Raw genomic sequence first — 22,659 nt, forward strand, 5'->3', positions numbered from 1 at the left:
ACCCAGGCAAATCCCTGATGTAAACGTCATGGAAGAAACAGAAAAATGAACCCTCATTTAAAAAACCAAAACAATGTCTGGCTCTTTTTAGCAAATAGTCCATTATACTTTTGCAATCCCTAATGCAATGCTGTTGTCAATTCTAAAGACACTTTTAAAGACAGTCCAGCATTATGTTAAGCAGGTTTTCCACACTTTCCTAGCCAGGAGCTAGGAATTTTATGCTAAAGTAATTTTATGCTAAAAGGAACAAAGGCTAATTTCTTTTCTGCTGTCATCTGCTAATTAATGATTCGGATCCTGGGTGTCAAACACTTTGGACATAAACCCACTGCAGATGTTGTAGCCTGCAGGTTCCTGGTAGTCGAGCTGCTTGTCTCCAGAGGCACAAACAGACCATTTTTATGACTATTATAATGAGTATTCCAGATACACTGAACATGAACTAATGTTCAATATGTATTGCATGAGCAATTTAAACCTCAAGGAACTGAAGTTAATGTCATATGCAGCAATTAGCTTGAAAACAGACTATGTTACCATTTCCATGGTAATGAGTGATACCTTCAGAGGACTGTCAAACACCATGAAGGAGACTATTCATATGATACTCTGAGAATTAGGAATTTATAAGCTTGATTTAAGGTCAAGCAATTATGGTGCAGAAATAGGTAATAAATATATAGATCTGTATCATTCTCAAACTGTCTTTTTTTCTTTCTTTTTTTTTTAATAAATTGTTTGTTTCCAAAAAATATGAAGCAAGATCCAACAAAGGAATTTGCAAGCACCACTAAAGTGACAGTCAAATTCTGCACTTACAGTGATCAAGGAAAACACAAATTTTTCTGAAATACAGATGATTTATAAGGCATACCTAAACTCTGAACTTAGGTGAGAGTAGATTTGTCAATTATTTTGTTATAGATCTGTAACCTGTAACAAAAAACCAACTTCATCCCAGTGTTGACCTAGAAGCATTTATTAAAAGTACCATCCATCTTCCAATCTAATCTTTCTTTTCTGTTCCATACCTAATACACATAGCACTCACTAACTGGAAAGAGAAAAGAGGGAAAGCATGTCACGTTACCAAATAAAAGAAAACAAACAAAAAGAAAGTAGAAGCAGAATAATAAGTTTAACACTCAGCTAACAGGAAAAGTGTTTAAATTCTCCCCCAAAAATGTCCCAATTTATTGTAAAGTCTCCCAACTAAAAAATATTTTTAAAGTAGGGTGCAAATATCCCCCTTATTTATAGTACTGTTCATCCTTGTATGTGAGCAAGAGTCAGAGGAAACCCTTATTTATTTAAACACCTAAGGAGATGAAGAAATTCAATATTAGATGTACAAAAATTTTTTTCCTATACAACCATCCTTCCAGATTTCTTCAAGAGAAAGGAGGTTAGGAGTAAGTACAAAAGCAATACCTTTACTGAAAATAGCTGCAAAGTTGTAAGTTTGACCTGAACCTATTGTACACGTTATTAAAGAATCTGGCTTAGGAAAAAAAAAAAAAGTTGATTTTCACCCAGCACTTGGCCCCTGAAAATTAAAGTATCTTTGGATGGTTCAAGAACACACTGAAGCAGAGACATTCTCAAATTCAATAATGAAAACATCTTTAGAAGTATTCTAGTTGACCTATGCTGATTCTGACTTATAAATATAACATTTGGATATACATCAAACACTTGCAGTTTTCTGTTAGTCAAATCAACAAGATATTTGACCTCAGTACATTCTGGTTGTGCACTAGAGAGGACAAAAGAGGACAAAAGAGGACAAAAGAGGACAAAAGAGGAAAAAAGAGGAAAAAAGAGGAAAAAAGAGGAAAAAAGAGGAAAAAAGAGGAAAAAAGAGGAAAAAAGAGGAAAAAAGAGGAAAAAAGAGGAAAAAAGAAGAAAAAAGAGGAAAAAAAGAGGAAAAAAGAGGAAAATAGGAACAAGAGGAAAAAGAGGAAAAAGAGGAATACAGATACAGCCACACCAATAGCTGCATGTCCATACACATTTATGTCAAAGGATTTTTAAAGTACTACTGAAGTGCCGACACTGCTATCATATACTTGCCATCAACCTGTTTTAAATATTTTTGTTTATGCATTGATTTTTATGTACATCATGGAATCCCTCGGAGTTTTTTGCATTAGATTTTGTACTAAATCAGTTTTTATAAAGTTTTGATGGTTTCAATTACTACCCCTGCTACTCGCCTTGTGGGTATTCTCAATTCATGTTTTGCTGACAGGAACAAAAGAGTTGGCTTTTAAATACTCCTCCTGCATTTAGAAAAGGAGAGAAAACACTGCAGTATTTGAGGAAGCATATCAAAGCCTTTAAAATAGAACCAAGTCAAAGTAGAAATATTTTAGCTGTGTGACTGCACATAAGACAAAAAATAGTTTCCTGTCTTCAGTCAGGCACTACAAAGTGAATTACTTATATAATTCAGTTATGTTCACAGTTTAAATATATATACATACACATACAAACACAAACACACACATATATATATATATAAAAGCTCCCATTTTGACAGTTTTAGACAAGGAACCATTCAGAATTTGCTCACATTAACCAGTCATTTCTATGCTCCTATTTGTCTTTTCAGAAATATATGAACCTCTTTATGCACAGGAAAATGCTCTCACAAGCCCTGATGACTCTCTCCTACCTTGAAATCACGGTTTGTAAAATATTGCCTCATTTAGGAAATTTTTAGGAAGGGCAGAAACAAGCACTGGATTTGACTTTGAACTGATGTTACCTATTTAAGTGAAATCTGTTTGCAAACATTTGCCTTAAAAGATGTAGTAAACACCAAACAACCTTTTACACCAAATACAGCCAATACAGTTTTAATTCCTAAAAAAATTACCTTGAGAGATCTGGTTGACTTTGGTACTAGCTAAAAATAATTCTTTCAGCTTTTCTGCTTGCAGTTCTGAAAGGAAAGACAAATTCCAGTGATTTTAAAACACCATTATTGAAAAGATGCTTATGCAAGAATACATGCTTGCATGTTTGAAAACATTACATGTAGTGAATGGAAAAAATGGAATTACACTACATTTTTTTCTGTACTTTTAAGAATCACTTCACACATTTTTTATTTTGCATTGAAATTAAGAACATCCAGAAAGGTGATCTGACTCAAAACCACATCCATTTCAAGGGCATTTGCCATCTATCATTTAACTGGACTGCGATCTTGGATTTGAAATCAGAATTTTAAAGCTCATTTCATTATATAATAATTTTTGTCAGTTTTCCTTTTATATTGAATGTATTTTGTACAACTGTAAATGTATCAGCTCTTAGAAGAACCACAGTGGAAATCAAATGTGTTACATCTCATGAGTTTTCTTCAGGTTAAATAAATAGATTGAATCAGAAATTGAACTGGAAGCTTGACGTTGGAGTTGAATTTCCTTTCTACAGTTCTCAAAGGTACTACAGTATCAATAATTTTCTTGTTCAGGTAAAAATTATCTGATTATCTGCAACGGATTATCTGCATGTTCATTCAGCAGAGATTTTGGGAACTCAGTAATTGAATCAAAGTTTTGCTGCTTCTTTTGCTAGAGGCTGTCATTGACAAAACTGTCTTAGCTTGGGAAATTTTTACTGAATTTAACTTATTCTTATTTAACACTCATTTCTGATGCCTGATCTGGGTATTGGGAAAAGAGGGGAGCATTAAAAAAAAAAAAAAGAATCAAACAACTATAAACGCTCTTCCTTCCTCTACCCCACCCTGATCCTACGCCAAACATCTTCCTTCCCCCACACCTCATCTCAGCTTTCTGTATGTGCATGGCAGGTCACTCTTGAGCCAGCCCAGGAATCACAGGAGATAGGGGCCAGTGCACAGTAGCTTTCCCCTGCTTCTCTTGGCTTCCTGGTGCTTTTTCCCTGCTCCAACATGAGTCCTCCATGGACTTCAGTCACTCAGGGGTGGTCCCACTCTCACATGTGACCCATAGTCTGCCCTCCCTCAGGGGTATCTCTGCCCTGGCACAGGTGACCCACAGCTGTAGCTCCTTCTGAAGTGCTCCACTTGGGCACTGTACAACTCCTTCCAAGACCACATTCCCAGCCATCTTTACACCACCTCGTCTACATCAGTAAACTTCTAAGGCCATCTTCACACCTTCAACAGCACAGGACAAGAGGGCACGGTCTTAAAGCTGTACCAGGGGAGGTTTAGGTTGGATATTAGGAATAAATTTTTTTCCAGAGAGTAATCAACCATTGAAATGGGTTGCCCAGGGAGGTGGTGGAGTCACCATCCCTGGAAGTCTTTAAGATGAGACTGGATGTGGCATCAGTGCCATGGTCTGGGAACCACGGCGGGGTTGGATCAAGGGTTGGACTTGATGATCATGGAGGTCTTTTCCAACCCGGTTGATTCTATGATCTTCCTGCCCCTCTTTCTTAAACCTCTTATTTCTTAAGTTTGTCAGAAGAGGAGGGACCACATACTCCCCTGGCAGCCTGCAGTGCTGTCATGCAGTGGGGTATTTACATCAGCTGGAGATTACTGGAACTAGCAAAAGCAGGAGACAAGAGCTTGTGGCCTCCTCTTGTGCAGGGAGACTTTCTGTCTCCTGCAGAGACTTTCTAAAACCCTACACAGTATGCCCAGAGAAGCTGGGAACTTTAAAAAATATTCACTAAAAATTTATTTGCAATTTGTTTAAACATCTGCAGGCACAAAGGCTCTCTGAAGCAGACTAAACATACTTTACAATATAAAAGACAACGTGCATTTTGCACGTTGCACTTTGCTGCAGGTCTGCAGATTGGTTTATGGAGGTTCAACATGAGTTACAGATGGTGGCTGCAAACTAAAGTCATCCTCCAAAACAAGTTAAGGCAACATGCCAGCTGCAATTAATCAGGTAATGGTTAAGCCTAGAATATTTGCTTTTGAACTCAACATAGAATTATGTACACGTTTAGATTGGAAAAGACCTTTAAGATCATCAAGTCCAACCATTAAGCTACTACAGCCAAGTCCACCAGTAAAACAGGTCTGCAAGTGCCTAGAAAGCCAACAGTCCTCCTAAATTTAAAAGGGAATTAAGATTCCTCTTGATTTCCACACACATACACCTCTTGCCCCATTTATTCCACAAGTATATGAGCAAGATCATCTTTGACTCATTCATTTACAATAGTCACAATCCACTTATTCTACATATTTCACTTTCATTCCAAATGAAAGACAGCAAAAGGACAATGTTGTTTTTGACTGATTCAGCATGATTTAAGTAAAAATGTTGGCAAAGTTTCACAGACTCAAATGTGATCTTTTACTCAGAACTTTAGAAGCTTCTATTTTCATCATATTCTTTCTCTCAAATTTTCTTATGTTCCTAAAAGTTTAGTGAATAGCAAAAAATGCAGAGAAATAAATGGGTTGGGACATCTGAATTCAAATCAACAGTGACAATTACAGCTATTTTATTCCACATATCCACACAGATAATCCTTCCTCTGAAGTAGCTGCCACTGAGAACATGGGACCAGGTGTGTATTTGCATTGTTACAGGGTTGCAGTTTCTACCTTCTCATGTTAATAGGAGTACAGAAGTATCTGGGACTTCTGGCCAGAATTTAGAAGAGACTCTAAAGTGACAACTGAGCAGATGGTCAGATTCATAATTGTGTTGTATTTCATATAGGTATATTCCCTAAATGATGATCAGCTCTAGATTGAGGACATAATTCTTCCACTGATTAAAAGTTGAAGCAACAACTAAAAATCAGCAATAAACATTTCCTAATATGTCAATACAGGCATTTATCAATACACATACAACTATCAGTGTCACTGCAGTCATAACTTAAAAATACTTGCAGCAAGTGCAGAAGATGTCAAGAACTTGGAAAACATGCTTGGCACTTTTTCAAAGAACAGCTGTGGTACTTGGGGACGTGGTTTAGTGCTGAACACAGTGGTGGCTGGATTAATGGCTGGACTTGATCTTAGAGGTCTTTTCCAACTGTAGTGATTCTATGATTTACTGTCATCTGATTTAATGTATTACTTATACTGAGTTAAGAATTAAAGTGCATTTCTTAACACGTGCATTACCTAAAGAAAGTGCTATAAATTATTGACAAAGTACCCAGGTGTAATCAAAAATAGCCAGCTCCTGCTGCTGATGATTATAATAACAACAAAAACAATTATAATAGTAGTAGTAGTTTAAAAATATATCATCTTTAAATGCATAACAAAAATAATTATAATAGTGGTAGCAGTAAAAAAAGATATAATCTTTAAATATACTGCTGGTATTCGGACAAAGAGATGAGAAGTGCCAGAAAAAACTTTGGGTGGGATCATTGTTCATTCTACTGAAAGTAGGAAACACTATCACTAAACCTGGCAGAACACACATGCTGGGTGTAAGCCTAAAAATATGAAGGCAAGTACTTCAGGATTCACAGCTGCCAGCTGAGAGCCTTCCAGGACCCTCCTGAGGAGGGGAAACATAATTGACAGTCATCAGATTCTGTATTAAAAGGTGGATCTGACAGGTGCAGCATACAACCCATGTTTATTAATGCTGACTGAAATGAGACTTGGTATTATTTAAGTTCTTCTGCAAGAATCGTTTTTTAGTCACTGGCAAGAATACAGATCAGCAACTAACTGTATGGAAATTACAACAGGGAAGTTGATAAAAATTAATTATTTTGAAGAAAGATTTTAGAAAACATTTAAAGTATTTTCTGAATACCTATAACGCAAGAATCAACCAGATTTATTATGAGGAAAAATAAAACAATGTAGAAATTCAGGCCATTATGCTTAACATTGGAAATAATGTAATAAAACTTCAACTTCCTTTCCCAATTCCTGACTCCTTTTAAGACTTGCTTATAAATTTAACACTTAACATCGTTTTTCTGAATGGGTTGATTTGCAGAACTGGCAGTTAGGGCTAACTCAAAGCAAATGTCATCAGTTCTGTAAAAGAATCTGCTGAATATCCAGGTCTTTGTGACTCTGAATGGAGAAATGGCATCTTCAAAATTTGATAAGCAGCACTTCAGATTAATAACCTCAGAGCAGAGTCAAATTAACATGTGTGTGGACAAACAAACAGCAGATACACATAGCTACAATTATTGATTTTAATTTCAAGTTTCTCTCCCCTTTTAGTCTTTTAAAAGCATGAAAGTATGGAAAAGCATGAAGCTACACCTGACATTTCATATTTGATCAGAGATGGGAATTCATATTTTTTGAGTTTTAAAGGACTGACTAAAGGCAAGCAAAGAGAAAAGCCTGTGAATTACCTATAACAATTTTATTACAGCTCAGCTGAGTTGTATATCCTGAAAACTCAAGTAAAAATGTCCAAAAGAGATATATACAAATGGAAGAAAAGAAAATAAAGGATCTAAACCAAAACCAGCCACTAAACCATGAGTCTCCAAAAAGTAGTGGTGGTGTTTTTGAAAAGAATGTACATAGATATCTCTAAATACTTTTTTCCCCCAGAGACAATAGTCTACATCCTCATACATGTTTCAATACAGCTGCCTGACACAAGTCACAAAAGATAGGACAAACAGGGCAATTTTTGCACTATTCCAATATTTTTTCTTCGATGTTTTGGCCAGTGACAACCTTAACAGACCAAGTCTTTGGTCTGCAGCAGTATAAGTTTATGCTGCTGCTACTCCCTCCTCCCAGGTAAGCAAAGATGTGCTATTTATAGCTGGGACTATATATAAACTGTGATCCTTTCCTAGAATGCTCATCAAGCACATTACTGAGCTGGAGCACGCTATCAGACTCTCTGCCAAGGCTATATTTGAACTGGTTGCTGCCTCTTACCCAGGAAATAACCAAAGTCAATCAGAACATCCTGACACCCTATTACAAATTAAGAAATTTATTTTCTTTTATTATTTAAAAAAAGAATAAATCTAAACATCTAGGAGGTGAAGTGAGGCATTGAAAATGTCACTCCAAAGTAATCTGATTTTCTGAAAGCTTGTAAATACCTAAACACACACATTTCCACAGACAGGTCCTAGAACCTGGAAGCTTGCTTCTAGTTTTCTAGTCTTGTTCACTCATTCTGAAAAACAGACTCTCTCTAAAAATATGATGCAGATGATTCCTCAAGAAGTTTCTTCTACTTTTTGTCAAATGGCAGATGGCTCTCAACAACTTGGTGACATTGCTTTCATAACCAAGTCCTCTGCAGAATTAAACATATTTTTTAATATTATCCTGAAATGCAACAGCTAAGCAGTAGATTACAACTTTAAACAACTTCCTTTCCTTTCAGTTTTCCATTAAGAACTTAGGCTTTTTTCTTGGTTTTAAACAAACATTTCCAAATACCCTCACCATTAATACCTATAAATGTTGTAAACTTCAGAGTTTTTCAAGTCCCTATAGTTTTCACAGTTACAAGGGCTGCTAAGATGCACTTAAGCCATTAGTACTGATCCATTTTTAATTCAGTATTTTATATTTTCCCCAGATAAACAAACTAAGAGATCATAGCATCCAGCTTTTCATCAACTAAAAACCCCAAGTACCGTGCATGAAGCAAAAATCCGTGTTCTTCCAGTAATTTGGATTCCAATAGCAGATTTATTTCCTTCTGCATTTAAAATTTTATTTAAAATGCAGCTAATTCATCCATTTCATTATTTATATTACAAAATGCAGTGAGTGTAAAGGCATGTCTGCTTTGAGAGTTAGTAATTTTGGTTTGCAATCCCACTTGTGTGCAATGAAATGCCACGACACAAAACCATTCACATCATTTACTAGGTGGCATCACTCATTTTCTTCACCCTTGTTCTGAATTCAGCAAGGCATTTTTGAACACATGCTGGATAAAACAAGAAGAAAAATAGTCACCTGAAGTAAGGATGTTTTCATAATTTTCCTATTAATACTCAAGAAGAATTTAAGCTATATTCTTTGTTAGTTATTAAGATACTTAGGGTCACACACACTAGCAAGAGTTTCAATCAGTCCTTAACCTTGCTAAGCTTGAGAAGCACATATTAAAATCCAGACATTTATTTAAATTTCTTATAAATCGAAGTAATTATATTCCCACCCTGGTTGGTATTTTCAAACTGTGACGTTGTCTTTAGGTTAGGTGCATTCACCCATCATAAATTCATGACAATTAATGACCTTTGAAGAATTATTAAAACCTTTCTTTTCATTAAAAAAGTAGGTGAGAAAATGTTTCCCTCTTGTAAGAGCAAAATTACAAAATTACAAAAATTACTACTTTAGGCAATTATAACTTGTGACTCCTATTTTACATGTCTTAAAGAAGTCTTTTCTTAATAGTGACACTAATTATTATCATCATTAATGACATTTTATTATAAATGCTATATAAGAACAAAACCTAGATTTTGCTGCTGTGGACTTGCATGTACCAAAAAGTACATGAACCATCTCATATACACAACTGGAATACCACCACTAGACCACATTTGCCAATACTCTAATAAAAATATAGAAAAATGGAATCAAATTACATACATAATTTTAATACTAAATATAACTGACAACAGATAAAATGGAAATGTTCAAAAAAGCTTGCTACTTTAATAATTACTGAAGTATTCTGGTTTTCAGTATTGTATTTTTAAAAACTTCTCTAAAAAACCCTTCTATATGTAGCACTTAAATGAAATAAAAGTAAAGGACATTAAAGAATGTTTCCCTGCCATGAGTCCACTGCACTTGGCAGCCTAAGGCAGTAGATCCCTTTTCCTGTAGCTCTTCTAACCATGTAAATGGAATATGTTATCACAATAGTATAGTGCTGCAGCTTTCCATCAAAACCACAGCTTTTAAGGAAACATCACAGGTAGTGAGTTTGTTGGTCTAAATTTTGTTTTCAAACTTAGCATCCATTTAAAAGCAATAATTAAACTGTAAAGCTCTGATTAGTGTGAAATCCTGTGAACTGAGTGTGTTTCACAGCTACCTCTGGACAAGCAAGAGGTCTCTGTCTGGAATTACTCTTGCCACTTCAGTAAAGCCCTATAGTGAGCTGCTCAGTGATCATATCACCAAAATACCTCGATTAATATCTACATCTCTGATTTCTTCTAACTTAAGGCCTAACTCTGCATCTGGTTGTGCCAAATTTCTGTCAGGTTGTACACGGTATGATTTCAGAAGCAGTAATGTAATCAATTACTGCTGTGACTAGGTCTTGACAGAACTTCAATAACAGTAAGGCAAAGCATCATCTTACAGAAGACACTCTGTTTTTACTTCTGTTGCCATGTCTAATTGTAAGTTACTTTTAATAAAAGTAAGACTATTAGCCAAGAGAATAATTTGCCTGCACATTATTTGCACAGTGACGCACATATGAGAGATGGAATAATGAGAACTCTGCCATGTGAAGAGCTCTTTCTTGAGGCTTTTTAAATTAAAATAATGTAGTATGAGGATGCACATACACAACCACCCTTCAGGCAATAATGATGGCTGCATATTTTCATATTATTTTTAAAAGGAGAAAGACCTTTGCCATTCGTTATCTATACCCTAGTTAATGAACAACAACAACATATAGGAAATCCCATTCTTTCTAGTGCAAGAAAACTACATAACTGGCAATACTTTGCAACTATTTTAAGATCATACACATGCATGAACAGAATTGCAGCAACAATTCGTGACCCAGTATCAAAAATGTAGGTCAGAGTTGTAAAGTAGCAGATGTTTGACACAGGAACAAGTAGAAGCTAGACTCTGATACACTTGACCATTCTATAGTTAAAAGGTAAATTAAAAAGAACAATGAGTCTATAAACAAGTACAGAAATCACCTCCCCAAAAAGCAGACATCTTCACCTTTGAGGAGATACAAAAATTCAACCTCATCTTTGATCAGGATTGCCATTTATAAGACAGCCAGTGAGTTAACACAGATACAGTAATGCAGTTTGAGCAGTACAGAGAGCCAGAGAGCACTGGAGGAGAGTAAAACCATACTGTGCTCCATTCTAGAGGAAAAATTTGAGGGAGTTTGAGCACATATCTTTCCTCCAAGCGCAGAAACTTGAAGGTAATGCCTCATGAAACAAGTATTTCACTTGCCACCGTTTGTCTGGTTGATCAGCATTTCCAAGAATTTGCAGTAGAGATTAGAAACAGTAATAGATCAACTAAAGAGGAGGAGAACTGCAAAGCCGTTTAACAGATTTCAATCATTAAATATCATGGAACTTTAAAAAGGGATGGTTGTGTGGCTGCAAAACAGAGTTCAGCTCAAAAATAGCTGTCTTCAAGGTTCAGTCATTCCAAAATATGCATAAGACAGAAAGCTAGAATAAATTAAGAAAGTAAATTTCCTGATTCAAGCTGAAAGATTGGAAAATATTCCAGTTTGCATCTCCAAGCTTGCTGCTGAGAAACTTCTCCCCCAGAACAGTAAAGAAAAGCAAAACGCTGAAAGGAAACAGACTTTGTTTTCACATATCACTGAAAATTGGTAGACATTTCAAGTTTCTTTACATGTTTCAGGATAAGTATTTTGGTTTGTAGTAATTTTCTCCCACTCTGAATAGATATGACCGAAAAGTGAACTGCAACAGAAGGCACATCAGTTCATACTTCTCAAAGCTAAGTGATAGGAATACAGAGCACTGTGCCTTTTATCTTCTGAAGAGACTCAGGAAAAGTACCTTGGGTATGGGTCTGACCCTGCTTATGTGTCTTTTGCAGACAGAACTCTCTTCTGCAGAACTGGGATGCTATGTTGGGAATAAAAAAGTTTACTAAAAAGGTCTCAGTAAATCACCAGGAAATAAACGAGCAGGAAGACAACTTCCACTGTTCTCTACTTTGTGTGCAAAGTTATACACTTATACAAGAAGAATTTCCATGCTTTTTAATCAGCTTGGACTTATACTTACTTTGTGCTGACATAAAACCCAAGAGCTGTGCCTAATATTGCCATATATAAAGCCCTGTTAGTCACAGACACAAGAAAGTCTTTTCCTCTTTCATATGTTCACTTTGTCCTGAATGCTTCCTTCATTTCAATGAAGGGACTACAACGAAACCAATTCACACCAAAAAAGAAAAAAAAAAGGCACATTCAGCATAAAATCCAAGGTGACAGTTTTCTAAGTAACTTAAGATAGAGACACTCTTTCTCCATGGTGTTCTCACCTCATGACATCAGTAAGTCTCTTTCCTTGAGTGCTGGATCTTTTTCTACAATAAGTTCGTTTATCATTATTCCTTCCAATACACAGCACACACACAAAAAAAGTGGTAAAAAGAAGTTTACTGCAATAATCCATCATCTGGATAAGATCTTCACTTCAAATTTCTTATCTGAGAAACTCTTATCTGCTGTTTAATCTCAGACTAGAATCAGAGAGAGAAATATATTTGTTCAAGCATAGCAACATTGCCTTTCTTCCAAGATATGAGCTATCAACCTTACATATCACCTATGTAGTAGATTTTCCTGTTCTCTTTTTTTTTTTTTAAACCCTTTTCATATAAATTAATTCAAGCTAAGCCTTGGAGCAATGTACAGCATCAGACTTGCTATAGATGATGGACCTTTTTCTCCAATGCAGTTAAAACTAAAACAATAACTGCAGTCTCCTCCAGAAAACAACAGTTAAAAAAAATATAATATCAGTACCAACAGATCAAATGAGACATCTCATTCACTCCCACAAGCCCCCAAACATCATGTGAATGTGAAAAACACGTGGTACCCAGATATGCCAAAGGAATAGCCCTGCTGCCAAGAGGTTGATGACATGACCTACATGTCCCTGGAGAAGTAAACCAAATTTTACTGGAGAAAAGACTGAGAGGTAATGAAACAGTATGAAGACTACAGAGACGGTGAAAGAAGAAAAGCATAAAAATTATTTGTCCCAAAATGACGTCTTTCCATTAAAATTTCCAAGCTGTTCAAGTAAAAAGTTCAGACCATAAAACCCTGATTAATTCTGATATCGTATATGGCCCACCAACAGCTGCATTGGTTCTGCCTTATCCCAACCCATGAGCTGTTTTCCATCTTACTGTCTCCCCTGTCTGGTTTCTGCACAAAGATGTCCCTAAAACACTTTACATCATGAATGCTATGACTTTAAGCATCTCCTGTTTTCCCAGGGCCACTAACCCCAAGTGGAAAAAACTTAATGTTGTTTCAGTGTTTCACTTCCCTTTACACTCTACCATACATTTCACTGCAGTATTTAAGGATTTCCTTTTTCCTGAACCTTTTTGGAAAAACATTTGTACTATCACATAAGAATAACCTTTTCAAAGGGAGGGAAAAGGAACATAATTACATCTTAATTATCTTAAAAATTCTAAATTGATTTGAAACGGTAATAACAAATAATTAAAACACATTAAGTTCATAAAGTACAAAGGAAAATAGGTTTCAAAGAGAAAATTAAACCTTTGTCTTCAGTTACATTGATAAAATGTAGAGTAGCAAAGAGTTGTGCTTTTCATAGCTCAATTCATTTGAATGAGAACGTTTAGGGAAATTTCAAATCCAATTTTACCAGCAGAGCTCAAACTCACCTCTACTACCAGAAACATTACTGGCCATCACAGTGGGGGGGTTGGAACTAAATGATCTTTAAGGACCCAGCATGAACTAGCCAATAAATTCTCCTATGAGGAGAGGCTGAGGGAGCTGGGGTTGTTCAGCCTGGAGAAGAGGAGGCTCAGGGGAGACCTCATCACTCTCTACAACTCCCTGACAGGAGGGTGTAGCCAGGTGGGGGTCGGTCTCTTCTCCCAGGGAACCAGCAGTAGGACAAGAGGTCACAATCTTAAGCTCTGCCAGGGGAGGATTAGGTTGGATATTAGAAAGAAATTTTTTGCTGAGAGAGTAATCAGCCTTTGAAACGGGCTGCCCATGGAGGGGGTGGAGTCACCATCCCTGGAGTTGTTTAAGGTGAGACTGGATGTGGCACTTAGTGCCATGGCCTGGGAACCATGGCGGGATTGGATCAAAGGTTGGACTTGATGATCTCGGAGGTCTTTTCCAGCCTGGTTGATTCTATGATTCCATGAAAGAGACCTGACTACACCAGCACAAAGGGGATCAGAAGGCAGCTTTTGGTTTAGATAAACAGTTATTAGCAGTTGAGTGGACCAATTAACTATGTCACAGTTGAGTGGATAACTGGTGGTATAAGTATTTTCCCAAATTCATTAAAAGGGTGTGAAAGCCTGAATTAGCCACACCAGTATGTGGGCAGGGGGGAGCGAACAACAGAGTTTTATAAAACTCAGCCCAACACAGAGTATAAGAATCAAGCAACTAACCAAAGATTTTCAAAGAGAACTGGCTTCATGTATGTTGAGCTGGCTTCAACGTGCATACCGAAAACAAAACTAAAAGCAAGGCAAGTGAAATTATTTTCTGCCATTTCCTGTCTTTTGTTATGTTTTTCGTGGTTTAATTATTTTTTTTAAACACAGTTCTCCTGGACCTATTAAAATTCCTTTAACACTTTCTGATCATTAGAACTGTGCTGACTTTTGTATGAACAGTTCTAGGGGGGCTTTGCTGTTATCCAGAATCATTTGTATAAAAGCACAGGTAAAACATCCATAGTTTTCTAATATTGCTCCTGCCTTTCTTGCCTTCCGTGGTACATTGTCTCTTTGGCTTCTTATATTACTTACATAAATTTTCCCCCCCCTCCACCAAGAAAGCAGAATTGATTTTTGGCATGATATCACCATCTTGGTAGCTGCTATACCTCTTCTTTTTTATCTCCTTTTTCTTTGAAGTAGACAAATGAATAAGCTACTGTTTTATGTTTACCTAGTAGTTAGCACAAATGGGACTTTGACATTCCAGACACTTCAAAATTTACATAGAAAATTTGTGTCATTTGTTAGTCACAATTATTCTAATCCTTACTCTGAAGGTGCTGTGCAACCTGGGAACAAAACCCAAGCAGTTTAAATAAATAATCACACAAATAGCAAAAGGTAGACAACACAAAAAGGAGAAAGTCAGTCCTAATTTTCCAGGATCTTTTCAGATGGACAGATAGATGCAATTCCTAGAAACCTAAGTGCACAGACTAACAAAGTATTACAGTTTGAGTGTTGCAAATGTAGCACTGAGACTGCTGATGCACATTTCACATAGCAGAACAGAATGTGAATAATTCTGTAAATACATAACATCTCTTCCCAGACAAGAGTAAGGACTGGTTTGGGAGCATTTCAGAAGCAGCTGTAATTCTAATGAACAAAATTCTACTCGAACTTCAGGCACTACACTGGGAATAGAATGAAGGAAGCTCCATTGATGAAACTATTATAAGAAATGTTTGGATCTTTTCATTTGAAAAAAAAAAGAGAGGAAATAACTGATTTCTACAATAAAGCCTGAAGTTAGGTGTTCAATGAAGATGACATCTCATGCCATACAAATGGGATCAAGAATTTAAACAGCCCTAGTAGCTTTAAGGTATTTATAGAGAAGCAACATAGTTAAAATGATCTGAGCTCATAGAAGTATGGTTTTTTTCCTGCATCACTGAAATAATAATATATGTGTATGTATATATACATGAAATAATATGTGGAAATATATGGAATATGGAGAATAGTGCTATTACTTGTAAGAGATAATATGTTAATGAACATATTGTGTAAACGAACCCTTTTCTATTAATAAATATGCAAGAAATAGCACAATTTAATATGAGAAGTCAAATTAGGAAAGCTTACTAAAATCAGACAACAAGTGTTGAATAACATTTAAACGTTTCCTAAAAATTCCTAAAAAAAAAAAATTTTCCTGTTTAAGCATTTCCTAAAAAAGCCTAAATTACTTTTATCACCAGCCTAATTCTAATTTTTTTTTTTTGTGAAGGGATTCTTTTTTTTCTCGCATAAGTCTGAAAGTTTACTGGCAAATTGATTAACAGGGAGCTTTGCTAATTAAATCAGCTGAAGGAGATTTAGACTGACACCATGCTAGGTGCTTAAATTAAGAGACTGTCCCACTGCATTACATATAGTGCATTTATCATAGATAAACTAACAGCCTGTTAATAGAACTGGCAGACAGTGAAGGAGAAAAATTAATCTTTACAGTGCTATGTGTAATAGATACACAGCTCTGCTAACTGTAGCTTTACAGATTTCTGAACAATTAGAAGGGGTTTTAATAATGTGGGTTTCAGTTTGAAATTAGAAAAATAAAATCCCTCATTAACACTTTACTTGTGTGACAGTCTCATTACCAAAGATCTGCACGTATTTCTGTGTTGACAGACTGTTACAAAGTAAGAAACCTTAGAAAAATCTTTTCAAGTCTAGAAACTTTGATTGTACAGTGTTAAAAAAATTAAAGAAATTGCCTGTACATTACCTAAATAAAACCTTATCTTTATTATATAGGCATTATCATCCAAATGTTGGTATTCAGTCAGTATAAAGTGTAGAAGTTTCATGTAATCTGTTGCAAGTTCCTTTAGTTTTCAAAGTTTCTTGGCACTGCTGAATGCCTATATCATTCTGTTTTCAAAGCAGCTACAACCTGCTGAACACATCTTGAAAGTTTTTTGCCTCTCAGTCTATATAAAACACATCACAGCATATGGCACTGAAAATATATTTGGAATGGGTTTGCCTTAATGTCAAATTGATTGTCTTAGCGAATTAAAGACAGCACCCAGGAGCATCTTTGCCTTTCTTTTCCCTCCCTGTAGTAGGTTTAAGACAGGCTGTCACCACCTGGCCCCCTCTCCTTGTTCATGCCAGCACAAGTGATAACACATAATCAGTCATATAGAGAGACAGAGAGATCAGGGTTTGGATAAAGCTTCAGCAAGATTGTTTCCTTGATATGCCTCGTAAGCAAGTCTGCTCATGCACAGAGAAGGAAAGGCATGTCTGCCAACAAGAGAGGCATAACACCCTTTTCCTATCAGATTAAGTGCTGGCTGCTCACAAAATCGCTGACTCAAAACAGTAGCACTGCTCCTGCCTAAGTCATTTCAGTCAAAATAGCTGCCCTTTCACTCGAGAAATCAACCCCTTCTCTCACCAAAGGAAAAAAAAAAAGCAAACAGATAGAACAAGAACAGTCATTTTGGAGCATAAAAAAAAAAACCCTCTAATTTTTGTCCAAAAAAAAAAATCTCTCGCTCTCCTCACTCTCCTTCCAAATGACTTGAAAGAAAAATGAAAGCAAAGGCTAAGAGTGGAGATTGGTATGGATATTAGCATCATATAATTAATACTAAAAATTAGTTCAGAATCTATATCTGAATGAATTCTACTTAATTATTGAATTTTGTCCACCTGGTGCTTATTCAGCAACACATGTAGGAAATAAAGAAAGTCTGCATGCTTCTCAATTACTGAAGTTCCATAGTTAAAGGTATTTTTTGGGGTAAAGTACCTCCTAACTTCTACATGAGGTGCTCCCAATACACTCCAAAAACACTCATCTGCGAAAGGTAAAATGACTGCATGTTGACCTACAAGCCAAAAAAAAAAATGCTTGGCTAAGAATGCACTACAGATTTTTAAGAAGGGCCAGAGACCTCTTCAAGACATGATTCACAATTAAAATCAAAATACATTATTGTGCTAAACTTGAGAGTTTAGCATGCTTCATGCTTCATGAAACTCTAATACCATATTTGTTATTTTTGGTGATATGTGGTTCTGGATGCACTGGTCCGTTATATTCATTGACTGCTTACTGATTATGAAAGAGAACATTCTGAGCTCTCACCTTGGTCTGTTGTTTTATTTCTTCACCTTTGCTACTCAGAGAGCATTGGTCTTAACTTCCAAATTTTCTTGAAATTTGAAGTGTTTCAGGCCTGTGACTCAGGATGCAGTTGCAAACTTTTATTTTCAGCAGCAAACAACTGCTGTTTCGGACAATCCCACTGACACTGCATCCACTCAGCAATAAGAGCTACTTCTGCAGGGTTTTTTTGAAGGTACCTATTGAGATCATCTTGCTCATGAAAGACAAAAACCTTCTCTTTGTGCTGCACAGGTTTGGTGCTTCCACTACATTAGCCTGAGCTTTTCTGTCACTTAAATGAGAGGTAGCATGGACTTAGAATCTTCACCATCACGTTGTGTTTAGTTTGTGTGTGTTATTTCCCACTTCTCTCACTCAAGAACATCAAGAACAAAGAGACCAAAGACTTCTCAGTCTAGGTGTGCTCGAGCTGTTGTCTAATGATGACACCCAGCAGAGAAATGTGATGCACATCAGAGAGCATCTCAGGGTAAACACGAATTTCCTGTTACTGAAGACTTTTCCTAAGGAATTTTGGTGTAATTTCATGCAGGCAGTACAGAGCATGCAGTAGAATAAATAGAAAAGACCTTGAGGTTAAGAAGAGTTAACAGCATAATTCTACATTATTGTACACCCGAAGAAACAAATCTATTTTTTACAACTGTTACTGACTGTTATTTTACTATTTTACAAGACACCTGTAGTATCACTCAGACATTTAGATCCTGGAAAAATCGGGGTGGAACAATCAGGACAAATCCATAAAGAAGTCATGTTATTTTAAAAGCAATGCAAAACCCATTCAACTTTGTTACTAAAGAAGTACCACAGTTAACTACTCCCACTACTATAATTGCATTAGTCTAACTGATTGACCAGTTATATTTAAAACAAGTACCTGCTGGAAGTCAGTTTTTTCAGGATACTATGCTGAAGACATATATAACATGAAAAAAATCCAGTGTATGCTGAAAACATGTCTTGTCTAGTCTGTGATTTAAGACAAGCAAAGTTTATATTGTTTCAAAGATAAGCAAAATCTAATTGGAGAAATGCAGCACATAGAATAAGGTGTCTCATTGATAAATGTGTTGTTATTTTCAAGCCTTAGGGATTAAAGCTATTCATTTCTGATTTTGTTTTTCCTATAATCAAAGTTTGCAGATAAACAAGTGAAAAAGAGTTTTTCCTAATACACATAGTAAAAGCAAGATAAAAGTCTCCATTATAATTTGCTGCGAAAAACTAACAGCTCAGGTACTCTTTGTGTTATACCATCCAAAATTCCATTATTATTACTGCTCAAGGTCATATAGCAGGTCTGTAGTAGAGCTAAGAACAGGAATTGGCTATCTTGATATCAACTGGACCATATTTACTAAAATAAGCTGATTGAGCGTGATAAAAAGGGTCTGCCCTTTCTACAATGAAATCTTTGATAAGTGGAGAAATGTTTCAACACCATGTTTATGAGCAGCAACAATCTTCTTTCCACGGCCTTTTTGAAAGCTGATGGTGCAATGACAGCTCCAGTAGATGAGAAGTCTTCTCTTTCATAGAGCATGTACAAAAACTGCAGTTCCCTTACATATGACAGTCCATCAACTTCTAAAATAATTTCCTTGAGGAAGACCACTGGAATCTTGCCCACCAAATTCCATGCATTGTACTTACTAAATGGCATTCCTAAGTTTTCAGGCTTTATATCTCCCTGTTTGCTACAGTTATAGAGGACACTGCTTTAATAAAGTAACCTTTCTAATACTTTTCGATAGAGGCTATTACCTGATTATAATGGCAATTAAAAATTTTTTAAACTGCCTTCATTTTTAACTAGATGCTACTTTAAAAAAGAAAACAAAACACTCCAAACCCAACAACAAAAAACAAGCCTTGCAAACCACAGCCATGAGAAGCCACTGAGAACCCTCAAAAAGAAATTATGAATTGTCAAGCAACTGAGATGTTTATAATTATGCATGATAAAGTTTTGTGTGCAGCTGTTCTTTTCTGACTCTCAGCCTCATATATTACTATTACCATTTATGAAAATCCTGCATGCCAAGGATCAAGGTTTCCCCAGATGCTGTACTAATACCTAAGAATGTGGCTACTCCACTGAGATCACAAGCAAAAGAGAAGAAGGAATTACCTCAGTGGTACAGTTGTAGCACCTACCTGAAAGCTGACATTCATATTAATAGCTACTGAGGTTTTGTGTGAGATGGAAGGTTGAGACAAACAAGTGGAAGGGAGATAAAGACAATCCTGGCAAGCCTTCTGGAGGCACAGACTACCTATATTGCTTTTCTGCTAGAAGATATTCAGGTGAAATTAGGTATTGTGCCTGAGCCAGAACAGCTGCTTGCTCAGGGTAGTTTTCCTACTGTAAAGTACTTGGAGAAATCCTCTACAGTAGCATAAAAGTTTAATTTATGTATTACGTGTCCAACTTCATATTTTAAGAGGACACATTTCTATACCAGGGTAAACTGTACCTTTACAAGTCCCAATATCTACCCAAAAAGAGATCGTGTGGCCCAACTTCACTGATACCTAAATGCCTTTTGTGCAGAAGATGGTTTGTGTTTTTAGTGATAGCAGCTATATAATCTAGAAGCATAAATGCCCTAGAGTAATCTCAAAACAGATTCTGAAATTTTGAGCACTTCTGAGAATGTTCTTTCCCAGCCCTTGTTTGATTTATAGCACTGCCTACTGCACAGTTCTGTGAATCTATTCCCCTACAAAGATTAAAATATAAAACGAAAAATGGATGTGCAAATCTTATGAACAGGTTTTTACGTGACATTCTCTTAACTGTGACTTGTAAAGGCATTCCTCATGTTACAAAATGTGAAATACGTAAAATTTTCTTAAGAGAGGATGTTGATCTTTGAGGTTTGATCTTTGCACACTTCCAAGCCTAGTCAACCAGAAGGAACATTTAATCATGAAATAGATAATGACCAACAAGCTCTAAGTGATGTCCAGGTGTTGAAGACAAATTACCTGTTGGCAGAATTGCCTTTTGAAGGTTTAGGGCTTCACGTGCTTCCACAACCTCAGACCTAGGGGGAGGTTAACTAAGCTTGGGAAGAAAGATGTACCACTGATAGTGGGCACAAAGAATGCAGAATTCACAGGCCAGGAGGACATTTGGCAGAACCCCCAAAATAAGGAAGAAAAACTAATAAAACCAACCCAGCAACTGTGCTGAAATCAGCACCAACCAGGTGAAAGGTAATTCTGGCAGGGGGAGATCACGACCACCAACTCAGAGCCACAGACCCAAGAAACCCACTGACCCAAAAAGAAAGACTGAGTATGTGGACTAATTAGCATGAGAAACAAGAGAGTCATTAACTAATAGTAGATATAATATAAATTAATAAGAGAACCAGTTATCTTGTAGCCAAGGAACACCAATGCCTTTCTTTGCTAAAATGTATAAATACTGAAAAGTTTTGGTAGTTGTAGTTGGTAGCTGGCTTTGTGGATTTGGCAGCCAGCCCCCCTTTCTGTGCAGAAGTGTAAATAAATCAAATATCTTGACTCGGGGTGTGGACTGGCCTCTTGCACACCGGGTGAAAGAACCTATTTTGGGACAACACACTCTGTGCTTCACTGAGCCTGTATGAAAAGTATTAGAACTCCTACTCTAATGTTTCTTCACACAGTACTTCTTGTCTATAATGGAGATACCAGCTTAAGAGATGTAGACCCCTGTAGATAAGGACAATTCCACTGAGGTCAGTAAGAGCAAACATGAGCAAAAGAAAGAAGTCAGACTATTTTTTATTTCCTGTTTTATTCTACCATGAGAAGCATTTTCTCTTTTACTTAAGTGCAGATTCAGGTTTGTTAATCACACCATGCAGATTTCTCACTATAACTGATGAAATACAGTAGATTATCTTTTCCTTGGAGAATGCCTACCAGGGAACAACAGGTTTTGAAAAACTAAACGGCCTACTAACCCAGTGCAGACTTCTTTAAAATAAAATAAAAAAATTAAAAAAAAATCATATGAGTATCAGCTAGCATAACTGGTGGTGTTGTTTAAATTTATATTTTGCTTCTATGGTTCTTGTTTTGTCCGCTTGACTAATTAACACATCATTTAGGAACCTACTTGATTATGCCAAATACTAGCATTATTCATTCTTTCCTCCAGAGCAGCACTGAATAGGCAGACTGTGTGGATTCTCCTTCCATTTCCTTGCCCATTTCAGAGATACTCACTGTTTTGTGTGCTGGAGAGTCATTTGAATGCAAAGCACTGTCAGCATCAGGTTGTAATTTTATTTATTAAAACACATCCCTGTAAGCTCTGGGAGCCCCTGGCAGAATGAAGACCGGGAAAAAAAATATTTGAGATGTGGACAAGCACGCTGGGTTTTCTTTCCTGTGTTTGTGATATGCATCTGCTTACAGCTGCACATGATCTCACTACACATGTAATTCAAAGTTACAAGGCATTTCTAGTCTTCAACCTCCCTGCAGAAATAACTAGAATAGGGGTTTTTTCTTGTTCAGCCACATGGCAAGCCACTGATACCCAGTTCTTTCCTGACAAGTTGTGCTCAGTCGGTAGACAAAGATAAAACCCGTGCAGCTACTGCAGAGATCTAAAATAATTCTGCTAAAAGATCTGCCCTACTTGCATATTTTGTGTGGCTGTATTTAGCTCTGCAGAGTCACACAACCTGAAGGTCTTGGTCCTCAAAACAAGGACAGAGTGGCTCCCCAGGCAAACATTTGCACATTGTTTACTTGGAAGTTTTCACTATTTACTAACTCACCCTGACACAGGAAGCAAAAGCCCCATCCA

General features: G+C 36.5%; 1 protein-coding gene across 2 annotated transcripts in view; it reads right to left on the reverse strand.

Moving 5' to 3' along the window:
* The window catches only part of LUZP2 (leucine zipper protein 2), a 129,965-nt gene that overhangs the window by 86,437 nt on the left and 20,869 nt on the right, over positions 1 to 22,659 (reverse strand). The window contains exon 1 of one of the 2 annotated variants that reach the window (XM_027662220.1): positions 22,071 to 22,128. The exons of the other annotated variant lie outside the window; for it this stretch is intronic. Coding sequence (XP_027518021.1) covers positions 22,071 to 22,117 — 47 coding nt within the window. The 5' untranslated portion in view covers positions 22,118 to 22,128. Of the gene's footprint in view, positions 1 to 22,070; positions 22,129 to 22,659 lie in introns of those variants that run through there. 2 annotated transcript variants of the gene reach the window in all.

The sequence above is a fragment of the Corapipo altera genome, unplaced genomic scaffold (assembly GCF_003945725.1).
Source record: "Corapipo altera isolate COAL_440 unplaced genomic scaffold, ASM394572v1 RXGC01000072.1, whole genome shotgun sequence".
Taxonomy (NCBI): domain Eukaryota; kingdom Metazoa; phylum Chordata; class Aves; order Passeriformes; family Pipridae; genus Corapipo; species Corapipo altera.